The 23,392-nt window shown below is 55.6% G+C and overlaps 1 protein-coding gene across 1 annotated transcript in view; it reads right to left on the bottom strand.

Annotated features, from left to right (window-relative positions):
• Positions 1-23,392, bottom strand: part of ALPK3 (alpha kinase 3) — a 44,629-nt gene that overhangs the window by 7,216 nt on the left and 14,021 nt on the right. The window contains exons 2-5 of the mRNA XM_054388097.1: positions 23,159-23,197; positions 19,650-19,771; positions 8,968-9,085; positions 7,239-8,319 (exon numbers count right to left, since the gene is read on the bottom strand). Of these exons, the coding sequence (XP_054244072.1) occupies positions 7,239-8,319; positions 8,968-9,085; positions 19,650-19,771; positions 23,159-23,197 (1,360 nt within the window). The remainder of the gene's footprint in view (positions 1-7,238; positions 8,320-8,967; positions 9,086-19,649; positions 19,772-23,158; positions 23,198-23,392) is intronic.

Raw genomic sequence — 23,392 nt, 5'->3', positions numbered from 1 at the left:
GAGGACGTCCATGAGGACCTGAAAGGTCCAGGGATGGACCAGAAAGTGTATCTATGTTATTTCATTCCCATAAGCCCTGCAACACTTTCTAACCAGGCATTTCTATCTGTTCTTTCCTCTCTCTGCTTTCTTCTCAGCACGCTGTAGTTACGGGGGAATTGAGGCTTTGGGCCTGGAGCAGCCTGGAGCTGGCAAGTTGAATTTTTAGCTGTGTCACTCAGGCTTGGTGTGTGTGAGAGGGTACAGACGCATGGGGGTGGAGGTGTGGCATTTGAGGCCTGGGGTTTTGGCCTGGTTTGGAGGGAGGTTGTGGAAAGCCTTGGCCTAATGAGGGGATTTTTGGGTAGCATGGCTGGGGTGGACTATGGATTGGTGTCTTTTATCTGCTTTGTACTGTGTGTAATTATGAATGATACTTCCATTTAAACTTCCGGTTCTTTCCAGTCCGGGGTGGAGGGTTTCTCTTTAACTCCTATGAAAAGGGCTCCTTAAAACCAAGACAGCCCCCTGAGGTGCTGCACAGAATGGTTTTAATTCTCATCAGCTCCAACTCTTCAGTGCCTCAGCTGTGCACAGGCAGGCAGGAGATCTGCCTCTAAAACACTCCACAGAGTCACAGAATCATTTGGTTGGAAAAGCCCTTTGAGATCCTCCAGTCCAACCAGTCTCTGACTCTGCCAAGCCTGGGGCTAAGCCATGGCCCTCAGCACCACAGCTCTGCCTCATTGAAACACCTGCAGGGATGGGGATTCAGCCACCCCCCTGGGTAGCCTCTGCCAGTGGTTGGGAACCCTTTGAGTGAAGAAGCTTCTTCTAATCTCCAACCTAACCCTCCCCTGGCACAATTTCAGGTCAGTTCCTGTCCTTCCATCGCCTGAGACTAGGGAGCAGAGCCCAACCCCCACCTGGCTCCAGCCTCCTCTCAGGAGCTGCAGAGAGCAATGAGGTCTCCTTCAGCCTCTTCTTCTCCACACCAACGCCCCCCAGCTCCCTCAGCTGCTCCTCCCCAGCCCTCTTCTCCAGACCCTTCCCTACCTTTCTTGCCCTTCTCTGCCCCTGCTCCAGCCTCTCAATGTCCTTCTTGGCAGTGAGGAGCCCAGAACTGAACCCAGCACTCAAGCTGTGGCCTCAGCAGTGCCCAGCCCAGGGGCACAAACCCTGCCCTGCTCCTGCTGCCCACATTTAATTCATTGTCCTCTGACATGAAGCCTTCCTAAGGAGCTCAGGGCTCCCCTTTTCACCAGCTGTTGCCAAGACCTTGTATCGTTTCCTTGCTCTTTTTTAAGCTCCATGCTCCCCCTCTGCCACATCTGCATCTCCTCTGAGACAGGGCCATGGGCACCTCACACACTGCCTGCAGAAGGCTGCCCAAATGACTGACCCTGCACTGTCCCAGCATCAGTGTCTTGCCCAGGAGCACAATGGCCAGGGGGGGTTGGATCTCTCCAGAGAAGGAGACTCCACAACCTTTCTGGACAACCTGCTCCAGGCCTCCAGCACCCTCATAGCAAAGAATTTTCTCCTCCTGCTCAGATGGAACCTCCTGGGCTCCAGTTTGTGCCCACTGCCCCTTGTCCTGTCCCTGGGGACTACTGACAAGAACCCAGCCCCATCCTCTTGTCCCCCACAGCTCCTTTAGCTCTTGCTGAGCATTGCTCAGCTCCCCTCTGGGGCTGCTCTTCTCCAGGCTCTCAGCCCCAGGGCTCTCAGCCTTTGCTCCTCACAGACATGCTCCAGGCCCCTCAGCAGCCTTGCAGCCTCCCCTGGACTCTCCATCAATTCCCTGTCTCTCTTGCACTGGGGAGGCCAGAACTGGACTCAATACTCTAGATGTGGCCTTCCTATTGCACAGCAGAGCAGGAGGAGAACCTCCCTCAACCTGCTGGCCACACTCTTCTTGCTGCACCCCAGGAGACCGTTGGTGTTCTTAGCCATGAGGGGACCCTGCTGAGCAGCAGTGCCCGCGGGGGCTGGAGATGGACCAGGGCTGGTGGTTCATGATGAAAGCACAGAGGGGGCTCTACACAGTGGTGCTGGCCAGTGGGGACCTGTGTTGGCTGCAGAGGACTTGGGGGAATTTTGGTTATCATTGGTGCACTGACTCAAGGTCAGTCAGAAAAGCTCTCTGGGGAAGAGCTCCTGTCCTTAGGCAGCTGCAGAACGCTCAGAGCAGAGGCAGGGGAAAGAAATGCCATCAGGTCATCAAAGCTAGGCAGCAGCCATCACCACGGACAGCCAGTGTCCTCTCTGCCCTGATGCATGAGGAGCTGCAGATCCTTGCTGTGGGACTTTGCAAAGCAAATCCAGCTCAAAGTCCTGAGCATGAGGCACAGCTAGGTCCTAAGGCCAGGAAAACTCTCCTGCTACCACCCTGCCTTTTTTAAAAAAGAGGCTAAAAGAGAAAAAGAAAAGCAGCTGTCCTGGGGAGGGAAAACATCCTCAGGTGTCCTGGGGAGGGAAAATATCCTCAGAAATGGAGTCAGCTTTGAAGGGCTTTACAATAACTTGTTTGGGCACACAAAAGCCTGAGCACTTCAGCAGCTGCTGAAGCATTCAAATGCAAATCAAAAGCATCCCCTACTCAAAGGCACACCACAGACAAGCTGCAGTTTCCCTCCGAAAGGATTTTTGAAGAAGAAAAGAGCCTGGTGCATGTCAAAGGCTCATGGATGACAGCCTTAGCCTGGCTGCTACACACCAACACTTCCCACCCTCCCTAAGAGCAACTGGAGGAGAAAAGAAAGAGCAAGAGAGGGAGAGAACAAATTGATTTGTCCTGCCCAGCACTCTGAGGGGCAGGTTAAGGGTGGACTCTGCACTCTGGGGAGCCCAGGGCTCACCCCCAACACAGCAGCAAATTTCCTGCCAGTGAGTGAGGCTCCTGCCTGTGGCTGAAGAACTCTAGAAGAGAAAAAGCTTTTTCTGTCACTGCAGCACATGGCAGCCCCAATTACTGTATCAGAGATTCCTATAGTGGGGTGGGAAGGAAGGGACCTTAAAGCTCATCCAGTTCCAACCCTCCCACCATGGGCAGGGACACCTCCCACCAGCCCAGGCTGCTCAAGGCCTCATCCAGCCTGGCCTTCAGCACCTCCAGGCAGGAGGCAGCCACAGCCTCCCTGGGCAACCTGTGCCAGTCTCTCCCCATCCTCACTGCCAACAATTTCTTCCTCTTCTCCAGTCTCCATCTCCCCTCTCCCAGCTCAAAGCCATTGTCCCTCAGCCTGGCACTCCCAGTGCTAGTCAGAAGTCCCTCCCCAGCTCTCCTGGACCCCTTCAGGTCCTGGAAGGCTGCTCTGAGGTCTCGCTGGAGCCTTCTCATCTCCAGGCTGAACAGCCCCAACTCTCCCAGCCTGGATGTCATGGATGTTCCCACAACCTCAGGGATCTGCATTCCCTACCAAGGGAGACTGCTGCACCCACAGAGCCTCCTCCAACAGCCTTGGTGTCTGAGAGCATGCAGCCACAGCAGCACAAACACCAAATACTGATGGCACCTGCCTATGGGACTCAGAGAGCCTTTTACCACAGACTCACAGAACATCAGGAGTTGGAAGTGATCTCAAAAGAATATCCAGTCCAACCCCTGCCAGAGCAGGGTCACCCAGGGCAGAGCACACAGGAACACATTCAGGAGGGTTTGGAAAGTCTCCAGAGAAGGAGACTCCACAACCTCTCTGGGCAGCCTCCCCCAGGCCTCCAGCACTCTCACAACAAAGAAGTTTCTCCTCAGGCTGAGGTGGAACCTCCTGGCTTCCAGCCTGTACCCATTGCCCCTTGTCCTGTCCCTGGGCACCACCACACAGAGCCTGGCACCTTCATCCTGACCCCCACCCCTCAGATATTGATAGACATTTATCAGGTCCCCTCTCAGCCTTCTCCTCTCCACACTAACCAGCCCCAGGGCTCTCAGCAGAGGTCATTAAAGAAGGAAAAGCAAAGGAGCCCTGGCAGCTTCCTGGGAAAGGCTTCAGGTTAAGTGACAAAAATACAAGCTGACTAAAAGATGTGGTGCTGAGGGTCAGGAGCAGGTGCTGTGTCCTGGCATGGCATTGTCACCACAATGAGTCTTCAGCAGAGTTTTTCCAGCAGAGGGGAGCCAAAAAGCCATCCTAGCTGTGATCTACTGTATTGCTGTTGCACTGTAAATAAGCCCCAGGGTCCTGCCCAGCAGCTCCCAGCTCCCTACACCTGGCAGGCTCTGCTCAGCTGCATGGAGCTCCTTCAGCCTGGGCTGGAGCTTGGGCTCAGCTGCTGAGCTGATGTCACTGCTGTCACATCCACTCCCGACTAGAAATAGCCACTCAGTTTACTGATTTGGAAGCATCTCCCATGAGGTCAGCCTGCTGCTAACCCAGCAGAGCTCAGGCTGTGCCCCAGGCCAGCAGGGACCAGCTGCTGGGCGCAGGGCCCTGCCTGCATCTCTGCTCACCACTGCGGGCTGGGGCATGGGGTGGGAGCTCTGCTGCCTGGGCACACAAAGCTTTTTCTCCTGGCTGCTTTTCCCATGGAGACCAAGGAAGCCTCTGCAGCAGACCCTGTGAGACACACACAGCTCCCAAGGACTGCTGCCACAATCACAGAATCGATCACAGAATGGCTCAGGTTGGAAGGGACCTCAGGGATAGTCTGCCCCAACCTCCTGCCATGGGCAGGGACAGCTCTCAGCTGGAGTCAGCTGCCCAAGGCCCCAGCCATACTGGGTGAAGGTTGTCACATTGCTGTGGGACTGCACAGGAAACAGAAGAACCATAGAATCACAGAACACACACAGCTGGAAGAGAGCTCCAACCTCATCCAATCCAACCTTCCACCAGGCTCACCACTGAACCATGTCCCTAAGCACAGCTCCACAGCTGCTGGAACACCCCCAGGGATGGGGACTGCAGCACTGCCCTGGGCAGCCTGTTCCAGTGTCTGAGAGCCCTTCCAGTGCAGAAGCATTTCCTGAGCTCCAGCCTGAGCCTGCCCTGGGGCAGCTTGGAACCATCTCCTCTGCTCCTGTCTCTTGCCACCAAGGAGCAGAGGCTGCTCCCTCCTTACTCCAACCTCCCTTCAGGGAGCTGTAGAGAGCAATGAGGTCTCCCTCAGCCTCCTCTCCAGCCTGAACACCCCCAGCTCCCTCAGCCCAGGTGCTCCAGGCCCTGCTCCAGCCTTGCTGCCCTGCTCTGGACCTGCTCCAGCTCCTCAATGTCCTTCCTGGAGTGAGGGCCCAGAGCTGAACACAGCACTGGAGATGTGGCCTCCCCAGAGGAAGGGACAGGCATCCTGGGAAGAATATAGGGATGTTGCCTGGATGTGTAGGGATGAAGTCAGGAAGGCCAAGGCACAGCTGGAACTGAACTGGGCAAGGGATGTAAAGAAGAACAAGAAGGGTTCTACAGGTCCCTAAACTAGGAAAGGAAGGGTAAAGAAAGCTTCCCCCTGTGATGAGCAGCAGTGGGGATACAGGAACAACAGACCAGGACAAGGCTGAGATTCTCAGTAACTTTTTTGCCTCAGTCTCCACTGGCAGCCTCTCTCCTCATGGCTCTCATGTTGAGGGCCCACAAGATGGAGAGCAGGGAGACAAAGTCCCTCCTACCAAAAACAGAGACAAGCTGCACAGCCATCTGAGGAACATGAAGATACACAGGACCTGTTGAGATGCATCCATGGGGCCTGATGCCCCTGCTTACTGCAGAGGGGGTTGGACTGGATGACCTTTGGAGGTCCCTTCCAACCCAGACCATTCTGTGATTCTGTGCATCCCAGAGTCCTGAGGGAGTTAGCTGATGCCAAACCACTGTCCATGGTATTTAACAGCCCTGGCAGCCAGGTGCAATGCCTGGGAACTGGAAGAAAGGAGGTATTGTCCCCACTGCTAACAAAGGTAGAAAGCAGGAGCCTGGGAACCAGCAAGCTGTCAGCCTCACCTCCTTCCTGGGAAGATTCTGGAGCAGACCCTCCTAGATGCCAAGCTGAGGCTCACAGAGGACAGGGAGGTGATTCAGGACAGTCAGCAGGGCTTTGCTAAGGGCAAATGCTGCCTGGCCAACCTAGTGGCTTTCTACAGTAGAGTGATTACATCAGCAGACAAGGGGCACCATATGGATGGGATCTACCTGGACTGCTGCAAGGCCTTTGACACTGTCCCCACAACATCCTGCTGGCCAAGCTGAGAGATGTGGATGTTCAGTGGGTAAGCAATTGGCTGGATGGTTCACATCCAGAGGGTGCTGCTCAATGCCTTGAAGTGCAGATGGAGAGCAGTGACAGTGGTGTCCCTCAGGGGTCTGTTGTGGGACCTGTGCTGTTTAATATTTTTATCAATGCCATAGACAGAGGGATCCAGGCACCAGCAGCAGTGTGCAGATGGCATCAAGGTGCTGTCCATACACCAGAGGGACAGGAGGGCATCCAGAGGGACCTGGACAGGCTGCAGAGGTGGTGCCCAGGGGAACCTCATGAGGTTCAACAAGACCAAGTGCAGGGCCTGCACCTGGGTTGAACAATCCTCACTGTCAGTACAGGCTGGGGGAGGAGAGGAGAGAAAGCAGCCCTGGGGAAAAGGCCTTGAGGGTGCTGGTGGTGAGAAGCTGGCCAGGAGCAGGCAGTGAGAGCTTGCAGCACAGAAGGCAAATCACAGCCTGGGCTGCATCCAAAGCAGTGTGGCCAGAGATGGAGAGAGAGGATCCTGCCCCTCTGCTCTGCTCTGGGGAGACCTCACCTGCAGGGCTGTGTCCAGCTATGGGACCCTCAACACAGGGAGGACCTGGACCTGATGGAGAGGGCCCAGAGGAGGCCACCAAGATGATCAGAGGGCTGGAGAACCTCTGCTATGGGAACAGGCTGAGGGAGCTGGAGAAGAGAAGGCTCCAGGGAGACCTTAGAGCAGCCTTCCAGTGCCCAAAGGAGCTCCAAGCAGGCTGCAAAGGGACTGTTCCCAAAGGCCTGCAGGGACAGGACCAGGGGCAATGGCTTCAAACTAGAGCAGAGCAGATTGAGATTGGATGTGAGGAACAAGTTCTGCACCAGGAGGCTGCTGGAACACTGCAACAGGTTGCCCAGGGAGGTGGTTGAGGCTCCATCCCTGGAGATCTTCAAGGTGAGGCTGGACAGAGCTGTGAGCAACCTGCTGTAGGGGAGGACGTCCCTGTGGAGTGCAAGGCTTGGACTGGGTGACCTTTGGAGGTCCCTTCCAAACCATCTCATGCTGTGGTTCCCCAACTCCCTGCTGGCAGTTCTGTCCTGGTTACCTCGGCACTGCTGGCTCTGTTTGCCTCCAGCTCATGTGTGTGGTGCCGGCCTCTGCATTCCTGGGGTGGCACAGGTGCCTCCTGCACCCTCTCTGAGGCTGATGCCGCATCCTCTGGGTGCCTGCTGGCTGTGGCAGGCTGTAGGACAGGCTTACTGGCAGCCTCTTCCTCGGCTGCCTCCTCCTGCTGCTGCTGCTGCCCCGATGCCTTCCCTTGCTTATCAAAGAACATCTCCTTCAAGGAGAAGTGCAGGGTGCCCTGGGCCATGGTGCCCTGAGCTGTGGTGCCCTGGGCTGCGGTGCCCTGGGCCGTGGTGCACTGCTCTGCAGCGTGTCCAGGCTCCATGGCTTTGGTGCTGCTTTCCGCCTCGCTGGCTGCCCTGGGCCGTGTGCTGCGGTGTGAGGCGACTGCGGGGCCAAACCGTGGGTTTGGGGCGGGCTGGGCTCTCTCCCTGCCACCTTCTTCTCGCGTGTCAGCTTCCAGCTTTGCTGCTGGAGCAGCCTCCACCTTCTTCTTCTTCTTCTTGGCTGCAGAGTCCTTCGGCCCCAGCTGGGCGGCCAGGCCCTCCACTGTCTCATACATGTACTGGAGGAAGCTGTGCCCACCCTCCTCCACGCTCTCCAGGGAGGCGTCTCCGTTGGCAGTCACCTCGGGCTCCAGCGGTGCCACCAGCTTGTTTGAGAAGCCTGTCCTCACCTGGGCTGGCTGCTCCTGCAGCTCAGCAATGTCCTCCTGCAGCCTGGACCGAGAATCGGCCACGTGCACCTTCGCTGCATCCTCCTCCTCCCAGGCCGGGGCCCCAGAGCGGGCACTCCGATCCCAGGCCAGCCTCCGCTTCCTCTGCAGACGGTCAGGGCTCATCCCCTGCAGCCTCTCCACCTCCACGTCCTCCTTCTCTCGCTTCTTGCCCTGTTCTATCTCTCGCAGCTTTTCCTCCGCTTTCCTCTTGATTTTGTCAAACCACCTCTGGTGGATCTTGAACTCTGTCATGGTGCCCACCTCCAGCACGCCCGAGCAGGACACAATGCCTTTGGTGTTCCTGGCTGAAGCCTGGTAAATGCCTGCGTCTTCTTCTCGGCACCTGGAAACCAAAGGCTCTGCATGAGACCTACCCAGCCTCCCCTGGCACCACTGCTGGGCTCACAGCAGCCCTGCTCTGCCACAGCTTGCTCCAGAGCGGCCAGAACCACACAGTTATGGAATGGCTCAAACTGAAAGGATCTTACAGTGGAGATGAACAGGGACTGCCTGAAACAGTTCAGAGCTGGAGTTCACCAAGAGAGAAGGTGGGAAGCAATAAATGAAGTGACAGCTCCTGGATCAGCCTCTGCCACACTCTGAGGGGGACTCTGAGCTGTGTGTTTCAGCTCAGAATGATCACAGAATCACTGGGTTGGCATGGAAGGACCTCAAAGCTCATCCAGCTCCAATCCCCTGCCATGGGCAGGGACACCTCCCACCAGCTCAGGTTGCCAGGGAGGAGGCAGCCACAGCCTCCCTGGGCATCCTGTGCTAGTGTCTCCCCACCCTCACTCTCAAGAGTTTCTCCCTCCTGTCCAGTGATGGATCACTGGTGTGATCGGGCACCCATCAGAGGGGTGAACTGAAGGGGAAGGGAGAGCAGGGGAAATGGCTGTGGTGAGCAGATCACTGCTGGCAGAGGGCTCCTCCAGACATGTGCTCTGAGCTGCCTCACCAAGTGCCATCAGTGTCCAGGCTCTGCACTCACTTGTAGAGCTGCAGCGTGTGGCGGTTGCCGTGGCGGAAGATCTGGTACTTGGGCAGGCCGCAGTAGCGATCCATCTCCTCATCGTCCTTGTACCACGTCACCTCCGGCTGCGGGAACCCTGCCACGGCAAACACAGCCCCTGCCAGGCACCCAAACCTCACTGGCCAGCCCCTGCAGGCGGCAGTGACATCCTCCCCCAGAGCAGGCTGCTCACAGCCCTGTCCAACCTGACTGTTGGAGGCTAAGGGTTAACTGTTGTACCAAGGAGATGGGGGCACAGAAAGTCCACCCCCAAGGGGAGGCACTGGATGTGTTGTTGCCTTCCTTTCCTGCATCTTCACTATTCAAGAGGCAGACCCTCTGGTCAGCTCTCTCTTGGCTCCTGCTTTTGCTCTGGCTGCATGGGCAGGAGGCTGGGCTGGCTGATTTTGTGCTGCATGGTGAGGCCTAGTCCACTGCCAGTTCTTGCTGGGTATTCCTTTTACCTTACTGACTTTTGTACTTTGTTTTTTGTACCCCCTTTGGGGGTAAATCTACATTCTGTCCGAGCTGGAAGCTCAAACCAGGACACTGACCTTGAATATCTCCAAGGATGAATCAAGAATCAAGAATCAAGAAGGTTGGAAGAGACCTCAAGGATCATTGAGTCCAACCTGTCACCCTACACCTCATGCCTATCTAAACCATGGCACCAAGTGCCACATCCAATCCCCTCTTGAACACCTCCAGGGATGGTGACTCCACCACCTCCCTGGGCAGCCCATTCCAATGGCCAACCACTCTCTCTGTGAAGAACTTTCTCCTCACCTCCAGCCTAAACCTCCCCTGGCGCAGCTTGAGACTGTGTCCTCTTGTTCTGGTGCTGGTTGCCTGGGAGAAGAGACCAAACCCCTCCTGGCTACAACCTCCCTTCAGGTAGTTGTAGACAGCAATGAGGTCTCCCCTGAGCCTTCTCTTCTCCAGGCTAAACAGTCCCAGCTCCCTCAGCCTCTCCTCATAGGGCTTGTGCTCAAGGCCTCTCACCAGCCTCGTTGCCCTTCTCTGGACATACTCCAGCAATTCAACATCTTTCCTAAACTGAGGGGCCCAGAACTGGACACAGTACTCAAGGTGTGGCCTAACCAGTGCTGTGTACAGGGGTACAATGACCTCCCTGCTCCTGCTGGCCAAACTATGCCTGATGCAGGCCAGGATGTCATTGGCTCTCTTGGCCACCTGGGCACACTGCTGGCTCATGTTCAGGCGCCTGTCAACCAGTACCCCCAGGTCCCTTTCCACCTGGCTGCTCTCCAGCCACTCTGACCCCAGCCTGTAGCTCTGTATGGGGTTGTTGTGGCCGAAGTGCAGCACCCGGCACTTGGACTTGTTGAATGCCATCATGTTGGACACCTCTCCAGATCGACCACAAGTGGGCAGCCCCTCTCCCCACGCGTGCGGCCATGCCTCAAGGTCCCTCTGCAGAGCCCTTCTAGCGCGTACCCCTACACCGTGAAGGCTCGAATCGCGCCCTGCTCCCAAGGTGCATCGGTGTGGCCGCGCGTACGGCTCGCCAAGCTAGTTTGAGGACAGAAGGAATAGGACTCCAATTCGCCTAGGCCTCTATCCCCCGAACCCTCTGCACGACTGAAGCACTATCTCCCGTACAACGCCGCACATGCGGTGGGCCCCATCCATTGCACTGTGCGATCTGCGCCATGCTGCCCCAGATCGTACCACGCTGATGACAAGGCGTGACGAGAGCATTTGCTGGCCGGCAGTGACAACATGTGGCCAACCACATGAGCAACTCAGCTGCACTCACCCCTCGGAGGATGCTTGGCCAAGCCACACATCCTACTGAAGGCCGAGCCCAGTCCCTCCGTACAACGCAGCCAGCGTTAAATGCTAGCTGCGGGTTGGTGGCTAGGGGTTTACACTACCTAGTCGACGACACCACTGCCTCTGCGCCAGCAGGGATAGGTGAGACATGCGAGTGGCGTCGGCTACGAGAGGTGGGTTGGGGGGCTTCTGCGCTGTGCCATGTGGAAGACGCGACGCGCTCTGTGTCTCTCCGTAGCCAGCTGATCTCTGAGAGTGTCTCCCCCGGGTCTCACGCGGACGCAAGTCCACATCCAACAGCCTCAGTTCTCCCCAACGTGCCTGTCCTACGTCAGTACACCATTCGTTGCAACTGCAACCATCAACTCGGCGACAGCAAAGAGTGCGACGAATACCTCACGGAGTCATCTGGCTAGTCAGGTCCTTCACGATCCCTGCCTTCTCTAACTCCCCCGTGAGTCTTTTGCTTGGTGCCACTGAAACGCTTTCTCCCATTTGCGAGCGGCCTCAACTTACGGCTGGTCAGAGTAGAACACAACATGAGAGTGTCAGGAAGTGACAAGGAACATGCCCAAAGTGACAACCATATGCGTGGGTCGCGATTCGCGATGAATTTCCCTGTACACTGCTGTCATGGCTGACAGGCACTGTAGTTCCGCATATGTTCTTTCTGATGTCTTTCTCCCCCTACTTTCGTTCCTGATGCAGCGCACCCCGACATCACTTCGGCCAGTTTCTCGAGGTACGCTAGCGTTGGGGGCCCATGAACCTTCGTACCAGATCTGCGTATGGCCTCTATGCACATCAGGGTTCCTATCCTTCCCGCCTGCACATGGGGACGGGGTGAGGCCGTAGGTGCGCGGACTCGCCGAAGGGGAAGCCCTGACCACCCATGCTTTTTCAGCGACATCGCGCTCCTATGAAGGATACCCAAATGCTCATGCACCGTAACTCCATGAGCCACCGTGCAAGCTTTGTCTGAAATTTTCTCACAGAGCAAAGAGATGAATACTTTCCCTGACGTCAGCTTCAACCACAGAGGGTCTTGCCGGAACGCCTGTGTCCCCACACAACCGCTTTTACTCAGTAGCGCGACAGACACTGACCCCATGCAGAGGCTCCTGAACCGCCCCCATCTCGCTACAATCTCCAGCTGCGCCTGCAGCAGCGCCGCCCCACCAGTTAACTGTCTCGGGCTCCTGTCACTGCCCTCTGATTTGCAAGGGGCTGTCTCCGTCTACCGTGTAGGCGAACAAACAGAACCTGCGAGCGGCTAGCCCGCATAATTTGTTCCTCTTTCACGACATCTCTCAGCACCGAGTCTCCCCTCATGCCTGAGCTAAGTAAGACATCTTCTTCGAGCCATTCCAGTGCCACCTGACTTGACTCCCCAACCCACGGGGGCATATCTCTCGAACAGCGTGCGTAGTGGGAAGCGCGGGCACTGCTCTGTCTGTGCACCACATGAATTTATATTCAGCGCGCGCTCAATCTCAGATGTATATCCAGTAACAGGACTACCTCTACAGCTTGCCATGAGAGGACTCTCGCGCCTATGGCCTCTACCCGACAGTCTCTCTACACCACCAGCGCCCGTGCCACGAGCTCGATCAGTCCGCAGTGATCTAGCAATATTTCTCGACCTGATTGCGAGCGCTTCACGAAAACTCTTTCAGTGCCGAGCAGGACTGCTCTTTGCTACTCGTAGAGGATTGTAGCCTATCATATTAGCACACAAATCAGTGAGTAAGAACTCCTGTGGGAACAAGACATACATCTGACTGCATCATATAGAGTCACAGGGCAAGCTACAAGAAATCAAACTATCATCTTTATAACAACAAATTACTTGCTTCCTCAAACGTCACGTATTACTATCTCTCGGATCTCATGCCCCCGAGCATCTCATCAAACAAGCGCCTACTTCTGGTCTTGATGACTTCTATAGTCAATCAAGACAGTATATGTACAATGTGTGTTAGAAGCGGATGGCTGAAGTACGGATATCTTATGAAACAGATTTCACGACAATGTCAACAGGACAGGTGTGACACACAGCGTTCATGGAAATTATTATAGCTAAGGCAATAATCACACGTAGGTACAAGAGGGAACTGGAAACGATATAGAGATTAGGATGGGGGGGGTACTATGTGGGTATTGACAAATGTCTAGAGAAAATATGTGGGATGGAAGGGGGGGTTTGGATGGAATGGTGGCGTGGATTGAACACAGACAACTTGGTATGTAGCAATGGTGAGGGAATTAAGGACACAAGTATTGAAAAAACGGCGAGGGGTGTGGGTGATGTTAGACGTATTATAGTGTGTAATAATGGCACACATAAATAAGTTATATTTGGTTGTGGGGCACTTTGATTGACATGGATGCTGTGTATTATGAGAGGACTGGACATCTCATGTTATAAGCGATACATTCTCTATGAAAATAAGTTACAAAAGTAATACTGTAATACTGGAGTGATTGGCCAGGAGACATGGGTATTTGGATTCTTGACATAGAGGGAGACTGATGGATAAATGCGGTGTATCATAGCTAACCACATGATTGATTATGCGAATATATAGTTAAAAGAGAAGATATATCAGCAAAAAGTGTAGCATTATAGAAGGTTATACTCATTAGAAGTTAATGTGAAGAAATAATGATAATATGGGTAACAAAACTGAGAACAAAATAGACTTCGCATGTGACTAGGCGGTGGGTATTGGTGTTATGAATGTTATTGAAGAAGAAGGAAAAAGGGGTGGTTTGCAAACGATAGAAGATGATTAAGGTAGTTGGATTCAATGAAATATAGAAAATTATGGAATGTTAATTAATATATATGATTTATGGTTACACCAGCAGTTGTATGGTAGGTTTAAAGTAAAAGCCAAGGTCTCAACCACCTCCCTGGGCAACTTGTTGCAGTGATCCAGCAGCCTCCTGCTCATAAATGTTCTCACAATCCGATCCACAATCTGCTCTGCTCTAGTTGGAACCATTGCCCCTGGGCCTGCCTCTGCAGCCTTTGGAACATCCCTCTGCAGCCTCTAGAGTCCTTTCAGTACTGGAAGGCTGCTCTAAGTCGCCTGAGCCCTTCCCTTCCCAGCACCCTCAGCCTTTCCCATATCAAGTTTTCCAGCCCCCTGACCATCTTTGTGGCCCAGCAGTCAGCCCTCTCCCAGGACTACACCTAGGCCACGCCAATCGACGTGTGGCCACACTGACTGCCCAGCTCACTCCAGTGTTACCACTCGGGGCTTGCGATGCTGCGCGAATAGAGCGACCATCCCCGCCACTCATCTACAACGATGCCTGGTGGCAGGTAGGAACAACTGGGTGGGTCACGCGCCCCACAACAAGCTCTGCCTTTGCGCGGCGCAGTAACCCCTCAGCGCTCAAGAAGGGGCCAGGTGGCTGCGTTCCCTCACTGGCTCCCTGCAGCAACTTAGGACACGCACACTGGAAGCATAGTTGATGGGAAACCTGAGGGGCTTACTGAGGCTTTTATCACTCCAAGGGACCAGGGCTATTCTCAGCAGTCTCAACAGCTCAGCGCCTGGGTCCCCCAGCGCACTACAGGCGCTGCTCTCACAGTTATCACGCTGCACAGGTGCCACAGCGATGTGTGGAAGGGCTGCTGCGAGCCGTCTTCCTAGAGCAGACAAGCCCGGAAAAACGGCATTTGCTCAGCTCATTCGTTAGCAGCGCACAAGGCAAGCTTCCCAGCACCACTGGATCCTCTGACGAGGCGGTCAGGCACCTGCGTGCTACTTGAGGGGTCGAGGACCACTCTCTGGAGGCAGCTGTGGCAGGCTCATGCGACACGGGGTTAGTAAAGTGCCTCGAGGCCTTCCGCCGCGCCCTCACGGCGCGACGCATACGGACAGTCTATCCTACAGAAATCGTTCTACACACTCTCGTTGTGCTATACCTGCACAGTCTTGCCTCACTCACATCATGTTGTAAGAGGTTTCCCTCACCCAGAAACCGGAACAGCCTCGATAGTAGACTCTCTGCATATCAGCCATGATAATGTTGCGGCCGTATCAGTAGTTCTCGCGATAGCCTCACCACCCATAGCACCACGTCCATGCGATCTGTTGGTCGCATCCACGCCATGAGGCATATACAGCCTCTATGCCTTCATGTCTTTTTCTCAGCTGCCACTGCATGACATTCACACACACAGATCGCCAATGCAGCAGCAGTACACTCGCAGCTCAGCCGCAGAGGCGTGGCCCCCGGGGCGTCTGTGCGGCCCTAAGGAGCTCTCTTTGCGCGGCGGAGCAGGACCCCAGACGCGCACTGCACGCCCTCAGGTGCGCTGAGCTGTGTGCCGGTCCCATATGTCAGAAGTGGCCCACGAGGCACGGTAAACCAGTGGACTACGCACAGGACCCTCCGCGTCCTTCCACACGTGCAACTCGAATAGTGCAGCAGCACACTCGCGCGCGCGACGACAGCCGAGTAAGCTATGCCTGCAACAAGTGGAACTCATGGCACCTGACACAGGCGCACACCCCTTCATCTGGACCAAGATCTCAGGAGGCAGCGACGTTTTATTCATCTCTCCTGCATCTTCTGGGGCTACATTCTCCAGAGAAAGTCTGTGGCCCTCTGCCCCTCAGGAGGCAGTACGGAAAGCCCTTATGCTGGAGCCACACGCACACAGGAGCCTGAAGGAGCAGATGATATCACACGGTGTACGCCCGACTGCGTTCGTAGATCGATATCACACTGAAGTCCAGCACTCAGCACTGAAGCCTGAGGGTAAATGCCCAAAGCTTTTCTCCTGCTGCCCTGCTGCCTTCCCTGCTGCTGAAGTGACGACGACAATGCTCACTTCCACCACTCCCCAGGAGTCACCCAGGAGCCACCAGCACCCCACAAACACAGCAGAGGATCACTCTCATGACAACTCACGCCCTTTGCATCACAACCCTGCAAGAGGAACTCAGATTTTGGGCACTGAAGTGAACCATATTCACTGTACCAAGGTGAGAGAGCACCTGCCTCCCTACTATATATCACGGCTAGACCTCCAAATCAGAGTGCAATATCGCGTCCAGCAGCGCGTGGCCGCATTCTATCTTTCATGAGTAATACATGTAGCGTCTGCGCCATACACAGAACGCCTCGTAGTTAGGTGCACCCAATATCTCTCCGATCTGAGCACATCACGCTAAGGGCGACCAACACACCAGAACAGCGTGCACTACCGCTTAAAAGTGGCTGGGCCTCTTAGATCTCCGCGAGAAACCTGGTACTTCCCAGCTGCCATCACAGAGGTATCAGGCCTGACCGGCACCATTTTAATCTCCAGGGTGCAGCAGCACATCTCCTACTTGAACCAGCCAGAGACAATGGCAGGCTGTAGCCACATCTGAGCCCAGCTTACATCTGCAGCCAAAGCAGCATGGCCGGAGATGGAGAGAGGACACTCTGCCCCTCTGAGACCTCACCTGCAGGGCTGTGTCCAGCTATGGGCCCCCAACACAAAACAGACATGGCCCTGATGGAGAGAGTCCAGAGGAGGCCACAAAGAGGATCAGAGATGGCTGGAGATCCTCTCCTGTGGGGACAGACTCAGGGACCCAGCTGGGGCTGTTCAGCCTGGAGAAGACTCTAGGGAGACTTTAGAGCAGCCTTCCAGTAGCTGAAGGGGACCAACAGGAAGGCTGGGGAGGGAGTGTCATCATTCCTGGAAGACTCCTCGTCTACAGATGATGGGAGGTTTAAATCCACAAAGCCAGGAAGGATGAAATCTTGCCATGACTCTTCCACCACAAGCTGCTCAAAGCCCCACGCCATGCAGCCTGTGCGGAACAGAAGCAGCAGCTGTGGGGATGAGGTGTCACTGGTCTGAACTCTTTCCACCTTCACAGCTTTCAGCAAACTAACTCATCCCCACCCCAAACAACCCAAAAAAATCCAAGCTGATTTGAGCAGAGGGTCTCTGAAGAGCTACTGAAGGGACTGCTTTGGAAAAGGTCACCACAGCTTTGAAGACTTCTCAGGTTTTGACAGCTCTGGGAGAAGGAATGTTTGACCTAAACCTGGCAAGCTCCATGGCAAACAGCTCAGAGCAGTCTCCTGGCTCCTGCAGTGGCCACTGTGCTGAGGACACCTTGCTGGGCTGGGAGCTGTGCAGAGCAGGCCTGCCCTGCTCCCAGGGGCACCAGCACCAGGAGGCACAGACTGCTGGGCCTGCTGCAGGCTTCAGGAGGGCAAGTGGACCATAGCAGAGCTGCTCCAGCCCTGGGATCATCTCTGGGACCTCCTCTGGACTCACTCCACAGCTCTGTGTCCTCCTGCTGCTGAGGACACCAGAACTGGAGGCAGGATTGGAGGTGAGGTCTGAGCAGAGCAGAGCCAAGGGGCAGAATCCCCTCTCCTGCCCTGCTGCCCACACTCCTCTGCCTGCAGCCCAGCACACAGCTGCCTGCTGGGCTGCAGGAGGGCACTGCTGGCTCCTGGGGAGCTGCTCAGGACCCAGCACCCCCAAGGCTCTTTCTTCAGGGCTGCTCTCACCCCACTCTGCACCCAGCCTGGATTTGTGCCTGGCCTTGGCCTGACCCAGCTGCAGGACCCTGCCCTGTGACTTGTTGAGCCTCTTGTGCAGCTGGCACTGGGCCACTTCTCCAGCCTGTCAAGAGCCTTCTGGATGCCATCCCTGCCCTCAGGTGACTGAAGTGCACCACACAGCTTGGTGCCATCAGCAAACCTGCTGAGGGTGCCTCAGTGCCACTGCCCATGGCTGTGACAGAGATGTTAAAGAGCACTGGACCCAGGACACAGCCCTGAGGAACTCCACTTGTCACTGGTCTCCACCCAGACATGGAGCCACTGATCACAACTCTTTGAGTGTGACCATGTGGTCAGTTCCTTACCCAAAAGCCACTCTGAAGAGAAGAGCCCCAAACCCTCTCACTGGAAGGACCTGCCAAGAGAAGCAGGGTGTGCCCTGCTGTGTGAGGGGCTGTGGCTGGAAAGGTTCTCATTGCCTTTTCCACTCCTCTCAGAGAACAAAGGCTGGGTTCATTTTGTCTAAAAAAAGAGAACAGCTCAAAGCTGAGGCAGGAATTGACCCAAAACAATCAAATCAGACATGGCAGGGACACCAGCAGCAGGCAGAACCAGACAAAAGGCTGGGGGGGGGAGGTTGTGCAGCCCCCTGGGAGCACCAGGAAGGTTGCCTCTGCCTGAGCTGTGTTCTCCTTGCCTGCAGCACCCAGCACATTTTGGAGCCTGCCTCTGGCTGCCTGCCTCTGGCTGCCTGCCTGGCACACAGCCAGCATGTCACCAGTGCTCACAGCAGGGAGACTCTCCTGCAGCTCTCATTATTAGCCAAGAAGCAGCAAAGAAAGGTTGAGGTCTTACTGTGGGTCTCGTGTCCCTGTTTGTAGCTTGAGAGTCAAAAGAGGAGCAGCTGACAGCTTGCCCTTTGCCAGTCTGTGAGCCAACAGGGGTGGGACTCAGCTGGTTCCCTTCTGGTCCCCAGCCAGGTGTGGCACTGCCACTTCTTTCCTCCCCAAGTCTCCCAGGTGAATGCAGACATCCTGGCAGGGGATACCTGTCCTACAGAGCAGGCCTTGCAGGCAGAGCTCATTGCCACCTGCTGCCCCTCTCTCCCAAAGAGATCCTGAGCTGCTAAAGCAGTCCACATGACCACATGCATGAGATGGCCTCCTGGCACAGCTGGTCCTGCCAATTCTAAGAACGTGTCCATGGATCTTTTTAGGCTTATTAATTTCAGTGCATGAAGACCCCCCCCTGACCTCACTGGGCAGGTGCACAAATGCCTGCTGCAGATGCTACCTTGGCGCTTGCCTTCACTGGAGCAGAAAATGAGACCAGCAGCAAGTCAAGGAAAACACCTGGTGACAGACACCAAGTTGTGCTGCACAGCACCAGCAGGTCCTCCAAAACGGGAAGGCAGTGTCCTGCCTGCCAAGAGCAAGGACGGTCTGCAGGAAGGGCTACAGAGTGGACAGAGACTGGGCCTGCCTCTAGCTGTTGATGCTTTGATTCGCTACAAGCAGAGGAGGTTACCCCTGGGCAGCAGATCTCCTGCTCAACAGCGAAGAGAGGCTCCAGCTTTTCCTGCTGAGATGCTGGAAAGGACATGGACAGTTACAAGGCCTCCCTGATAGGGCTGACCAAAGGATGTCTTCCTCATTCCTCCTGAATGGAACCTGAGCATGCTGGGCACCACACATGCAGGGCAGCCTGGCCTCACAGGGAGACGTTCCACTACCTGCAGCAGCTTTGTGCCTCTGGGCTGGACTCTCTCAAGCAGTTCCCTGAGCTGCTGGGACCTGAGGGGTCCAGAACTGGACACAATATTCCAGATTTAGCCTCAGCAGGGCAGAGCAGAGGGGCAGGAGAACCTCTCTGGACCTGCTAACCACATCCCTTCTAACCCACCCCAGGATGCTCTTGGTCTTCTTGGCCACAAGAGCACATTGATGGCTCCTCGGCATCCTTCTGGCCACCAGGACTTCCAGGTCCCTCTCCCCAGAGCTGCCCTCCAACAGGTCCCTCCACAGCCTACACTCCATGCCTGTTCTCCATGTATCCCATGTCCTGCTCTCCTGATGGCTCTGTTTGAGAGGTTTTGCCTCTGCCTCTTCACAGCCTCAGGTGCTCCCCACCCCTCCCAAACTCCCAAGCAGCCAAAGCTGGAGCCCTGCTGCAGCAGCTGAGCCTTGCCTGTGCAGAACTGCTGCAGTGGTATGGGGCTGCCTGGTGGCAGGGAGTGGCCTGCAGGCTGAGGGGGGGGCCTGCAGGCTGAGGGAGGGGCCTGCAGACTGAGGGGGGGGCCTGCAGACTGAGAGGGGGGCCTGCAGCCTTACCTGTCACCACACAGGTGAACTTGGCGTCGGCGTGCTCGGACACTGCGCGCGACTGGATGGTGCTCTCGAAGAGGGGCTGAGTCTCCTCGGTCAGCTGCGAGATGATGGCACAGAAGGTGCTCCTGGAAGGGCCAAGAAGCATTTCTCAGAGGTCAAAGCACCACAAGAGCCCAAGACTCCACTTTCTGCCTCCTTGCAGAAGCCTGTGGTGCCCTCCTTGCTGTGAGTGGCCTCCTCCCCTCCCACCCTTCCTAGGCTGGGGTGCCCACAAGGTCCAGTCCTCAGCAGGGCATGGGGCTTGGTGAGGCACTTCTAAAGTGACTGCCCATGCCAAGTGTCCCCTGGGAGACATCCCCTCGGTCTTAGCCTTGGTGGCTACCAGGGTAATGAACATCAAGAGCCATTTCAGTCCTTGGTTATGGCAGAACAAGAGGAAATGACCTCAAGCTGTGCCAGGGGAGGTTTAGGTTGGACATGAGGACCAATTTCTCCTCTGAAAGGGTCGTCAAAGCCTGGCCCAGGCTGCCCAGGGCAGTGGTGGAGTCCCCATCCCTGGAGGGGTTTCGATGCCATGGAGATGTGGTGCTGAGGGCCATGGGTTAGTGATGACCTGGCAGTGCTGGGTTCAGGGCTGGACTTGGGGATCTTAAAGGCCTCTTCCAACCAAAATGCTTCTGTGGTTCTGCTGGCAAACCTGCTCAGCCAGCAGGCTCTGAGGGAGACCCTACCAGTGTCAGCTTCCCAATGCCAGTACTGCTCCAGCACTGCTCCAGTACTGCTCCAGCACTGCCCCAGCAGTGGTGTTCTGGGCACTGGGTTTTACTTCACCTGAGAAGACTCCATGAGCAATTTCAGTCTCCCACACACAGCAGCCCTCTTGGAAAGCTCTGAATGAAGAAAAGCTGCCTGCTGCTCACTGAAGAAGCCCTTGACCCTGGCTTGAAGCTTTCTGAGCTCAGGGATTAGGTGTGGAGCTGACATCCATTCCCTGCTGAACCTCCTGTGTGGGCACTCACACTGTGTGCACTCCATGGGGTCAGGCTGGGATGCACCAACAACCAGGAGCTACCTAAACAGTGCCACCTTTGGAGCTCCGAGCTGGGCCTTCGAGTCCCCAACCACTCCAGCACTGTTCAAATGACTGCCAGCTCTGCTGGAGCAGCACCAAGAGAGGCCTCAGAAGAGATGAGCTCTCTTAATTCAAGGAGAATGATTTAATTGCAAGCTGGGTCTTCAATCAGGAGCTCTGGGGCTCTTGTAAGGGAAGAACTTCTCTGCTTTTTCCCACTGCAGTTAAACCACTGCACATTTACATGTGGGCAGAAGAGGACCCTGAGGTCCCAAGGGCAAGGATCTTAGGAGAGACAACAACTCTGGCAAGAGAACTGGCAGCTGGCAGCTCTGCTTATGCAATTCCCAGCAGTGAAAAACATTCCTCAAACAAGTGATCAGCTCCTAGGTGAGGCATGGAAGAGGTGGGACAAAACCCAAACCATTCCTGACAGCTCCAACCACAAGCAGAAGATGGTTGAGGGCTGCAGGAGGAGCTTGGCCTCCCAAGCAGCCCTCAGCTGGCAGGCAGGATGCTCATGCTGCTGCTCAGGCTCTACCGGCTGAGGAAGAAGAAAGTCCCCCAGAGAGCCCCCCCCCCAGCACCACCCCAGCAGGGTGCACTGCCATGCTCTGCAGCAGGCACTGATCTGCATGGCTGAAGGTGCCAGGAGAGCCCCAGCCACAGCAGCTGCCTGTTCCATCCACCCAGCAAACTTACCTGGAGGCTGCAGCACCAGCACCTCCCCTTTGGCTTCCTGGGAGAGGCACAGGGGAGGTGAATCACTGGGTACCCACCACTGGGATGCAGTGGGAGCCTCAGCCAGCTCCCAGGCACTCTGAGCTGGGTAAGGACGTGGCAGAGGGGCAGCCAGAGCTGCTGCAGGCTTGGCTCAGCTACTGAAACAGGCCTGCAAGCACTGTCTGCACCAGCACACACGTGGGGTGGATACACAGCAGATGTCACAGCTCAGCCTCCTCTGTGGAAATCAGTGGGGCCCAGGCCCTGGCAAGCAGCTCTTAACGCAACTACAGAGCCAGGAGAGGGCTGTGGGGGCAAACAGCTGCTTCAAACCAGAGAAACTTTTCCATACTCCAACCCTAGGAGGACAAACTCCCATTTCCAAAGAGCAAGGCAGACAATCCAGTGCCAAGGCAGTTACTGGTGGGGGCTTGATGCCCCCTTCAATGCAGATCCCCAGCCCTAAACCAGTAAATGCCTTTCAGATCCACATCAAGAACTTCCCAAGCATCAAAGAACATTTCATACCCAGCAGGAGAGCAAACAGGTCAGCGCCTTAAAACACAACCAGGTGATGCACACACACTCAGTGACACTGGGGACCAAGTTTAATCCCAGTGCCATGCCACCAGTCTCAGGAGGCAGCACCAGGAGTAAGGCTGGTCCCACACAGTTGCAATTCCCACAGTCAAGGTGAAGGACAGCAAAGGCTACTGAATGGTTTAGGAAAGAGCTCACCAGGAGCTGGGGGCTCCACAGGCATTGCAGGGGCATTGGAGGAGCCCTGCCCAGAGGCCCCCTGGCAGGAAGCCCTGGCAGGTCTGTTCCACCACTGCAGACCCCAGTGTTAGACATGGGAGTGTTAGAGACTGAAGTACTGTGGAGCTCTCAGCTGCAACAGCCTTGTCCAATTCCAGCGGCTTTCCAAACCAGTCATTCCCAGCATTCCAGAAACCCAGCACAAATGGGCAGTCCCTCTGCCCCCTGGGCCTTCCTGGAGCTGCCCCTCTGCTGCAGCAGCAGCCCTGCAGCCTGGGCAGAGGAGGCCTGTGATTCAGTAGCCTTTCCACAGCAAAGAGACTTCCATACAGAGGCAGCCTGCAGGAAGGGGGGAGCTGAGCAGCCAAAAGCCTCATCCCCAGTCTGCTGTCCTGACATTTTTGGTGAGCTCCAGAGGTGGGAGAGGCCATGGGGAGCTCTGTCCCTCCATGGTCATTCCTCTGCCTGTTCCTGCAGCAAACTGGCAGTGCCAGCTGGTTTGCAGAGGAGGCAAAGTGCAGCCCTGCAAGGGCACAGCCCAAATGGATGAGGATCTTCACAGAAGAGCACAGGGTGGCAGGGGGAGAAACACCCCCCCCCTCTAAACACCCCCCCCCTCCTTAAACACTTCCCCCCCCACCCCGGTGTGCTGTGACAGCCTCAGGGCAGGCTCATCAACCGCTGAGTGCCTCTGGATGGAAGTCTCACTTTCATATCAAGAAGTAGCTGAACATCCACCCTTTGGAAGAGGACTACTCCTTGCACCTCAACACAGAGCTGAACAGCCACGGTGCTGTCTGCAGTGCAGGCAGGGGTTAGGGAGCCAACCGTGCACAACAAGGCCATTAGGATCACCTTAGCTCTGTCTCTAATTAAATTAGTACCAAAGCATTACAGATTAGTCAGATCCAGCCAAGTGTTCTGCTCAGAGCAGTTTTAATGCAATGTAGTTTTTTACCTTCCTAAGCTGGAGGGAGAGAATCTGCTGCTTGATAAGCTAAGCAAAAAACAGCATAAAGACCATTAGAGAGAGCAGGGTGGAGAGGAGCTGAAACCAACCACAATAGAGAGGCATTAATGATGAGCTGGGTGGCAGAGGGCACAGCTCCTGTTATAAGAAGGTGCAGCTGCCTCGCCGAGGCTGCTGCCAGGACCAGCCAGCCACGCTGCCAGCTGAAACCATCAGGCTGTA

This window comes from Indicator indicator, chromosome 16 (assembly GCF_027791375.1).
Source record: "Indicator indicator isolate 239-I01 chromosome 16, UM_Iind_1.1, whole genome shotgun sequence".
NCBI classification, from domain to species: Eukaryota; Metazoa; Chordata; class Aves; order Piciformes; family Indicatoridae; genus Indicator; species Indicator indicator.
Note: the sequence above shows the minus strand (reverse complement) of the source record. Positions and strands in the feature narration are given on the sequence as shown.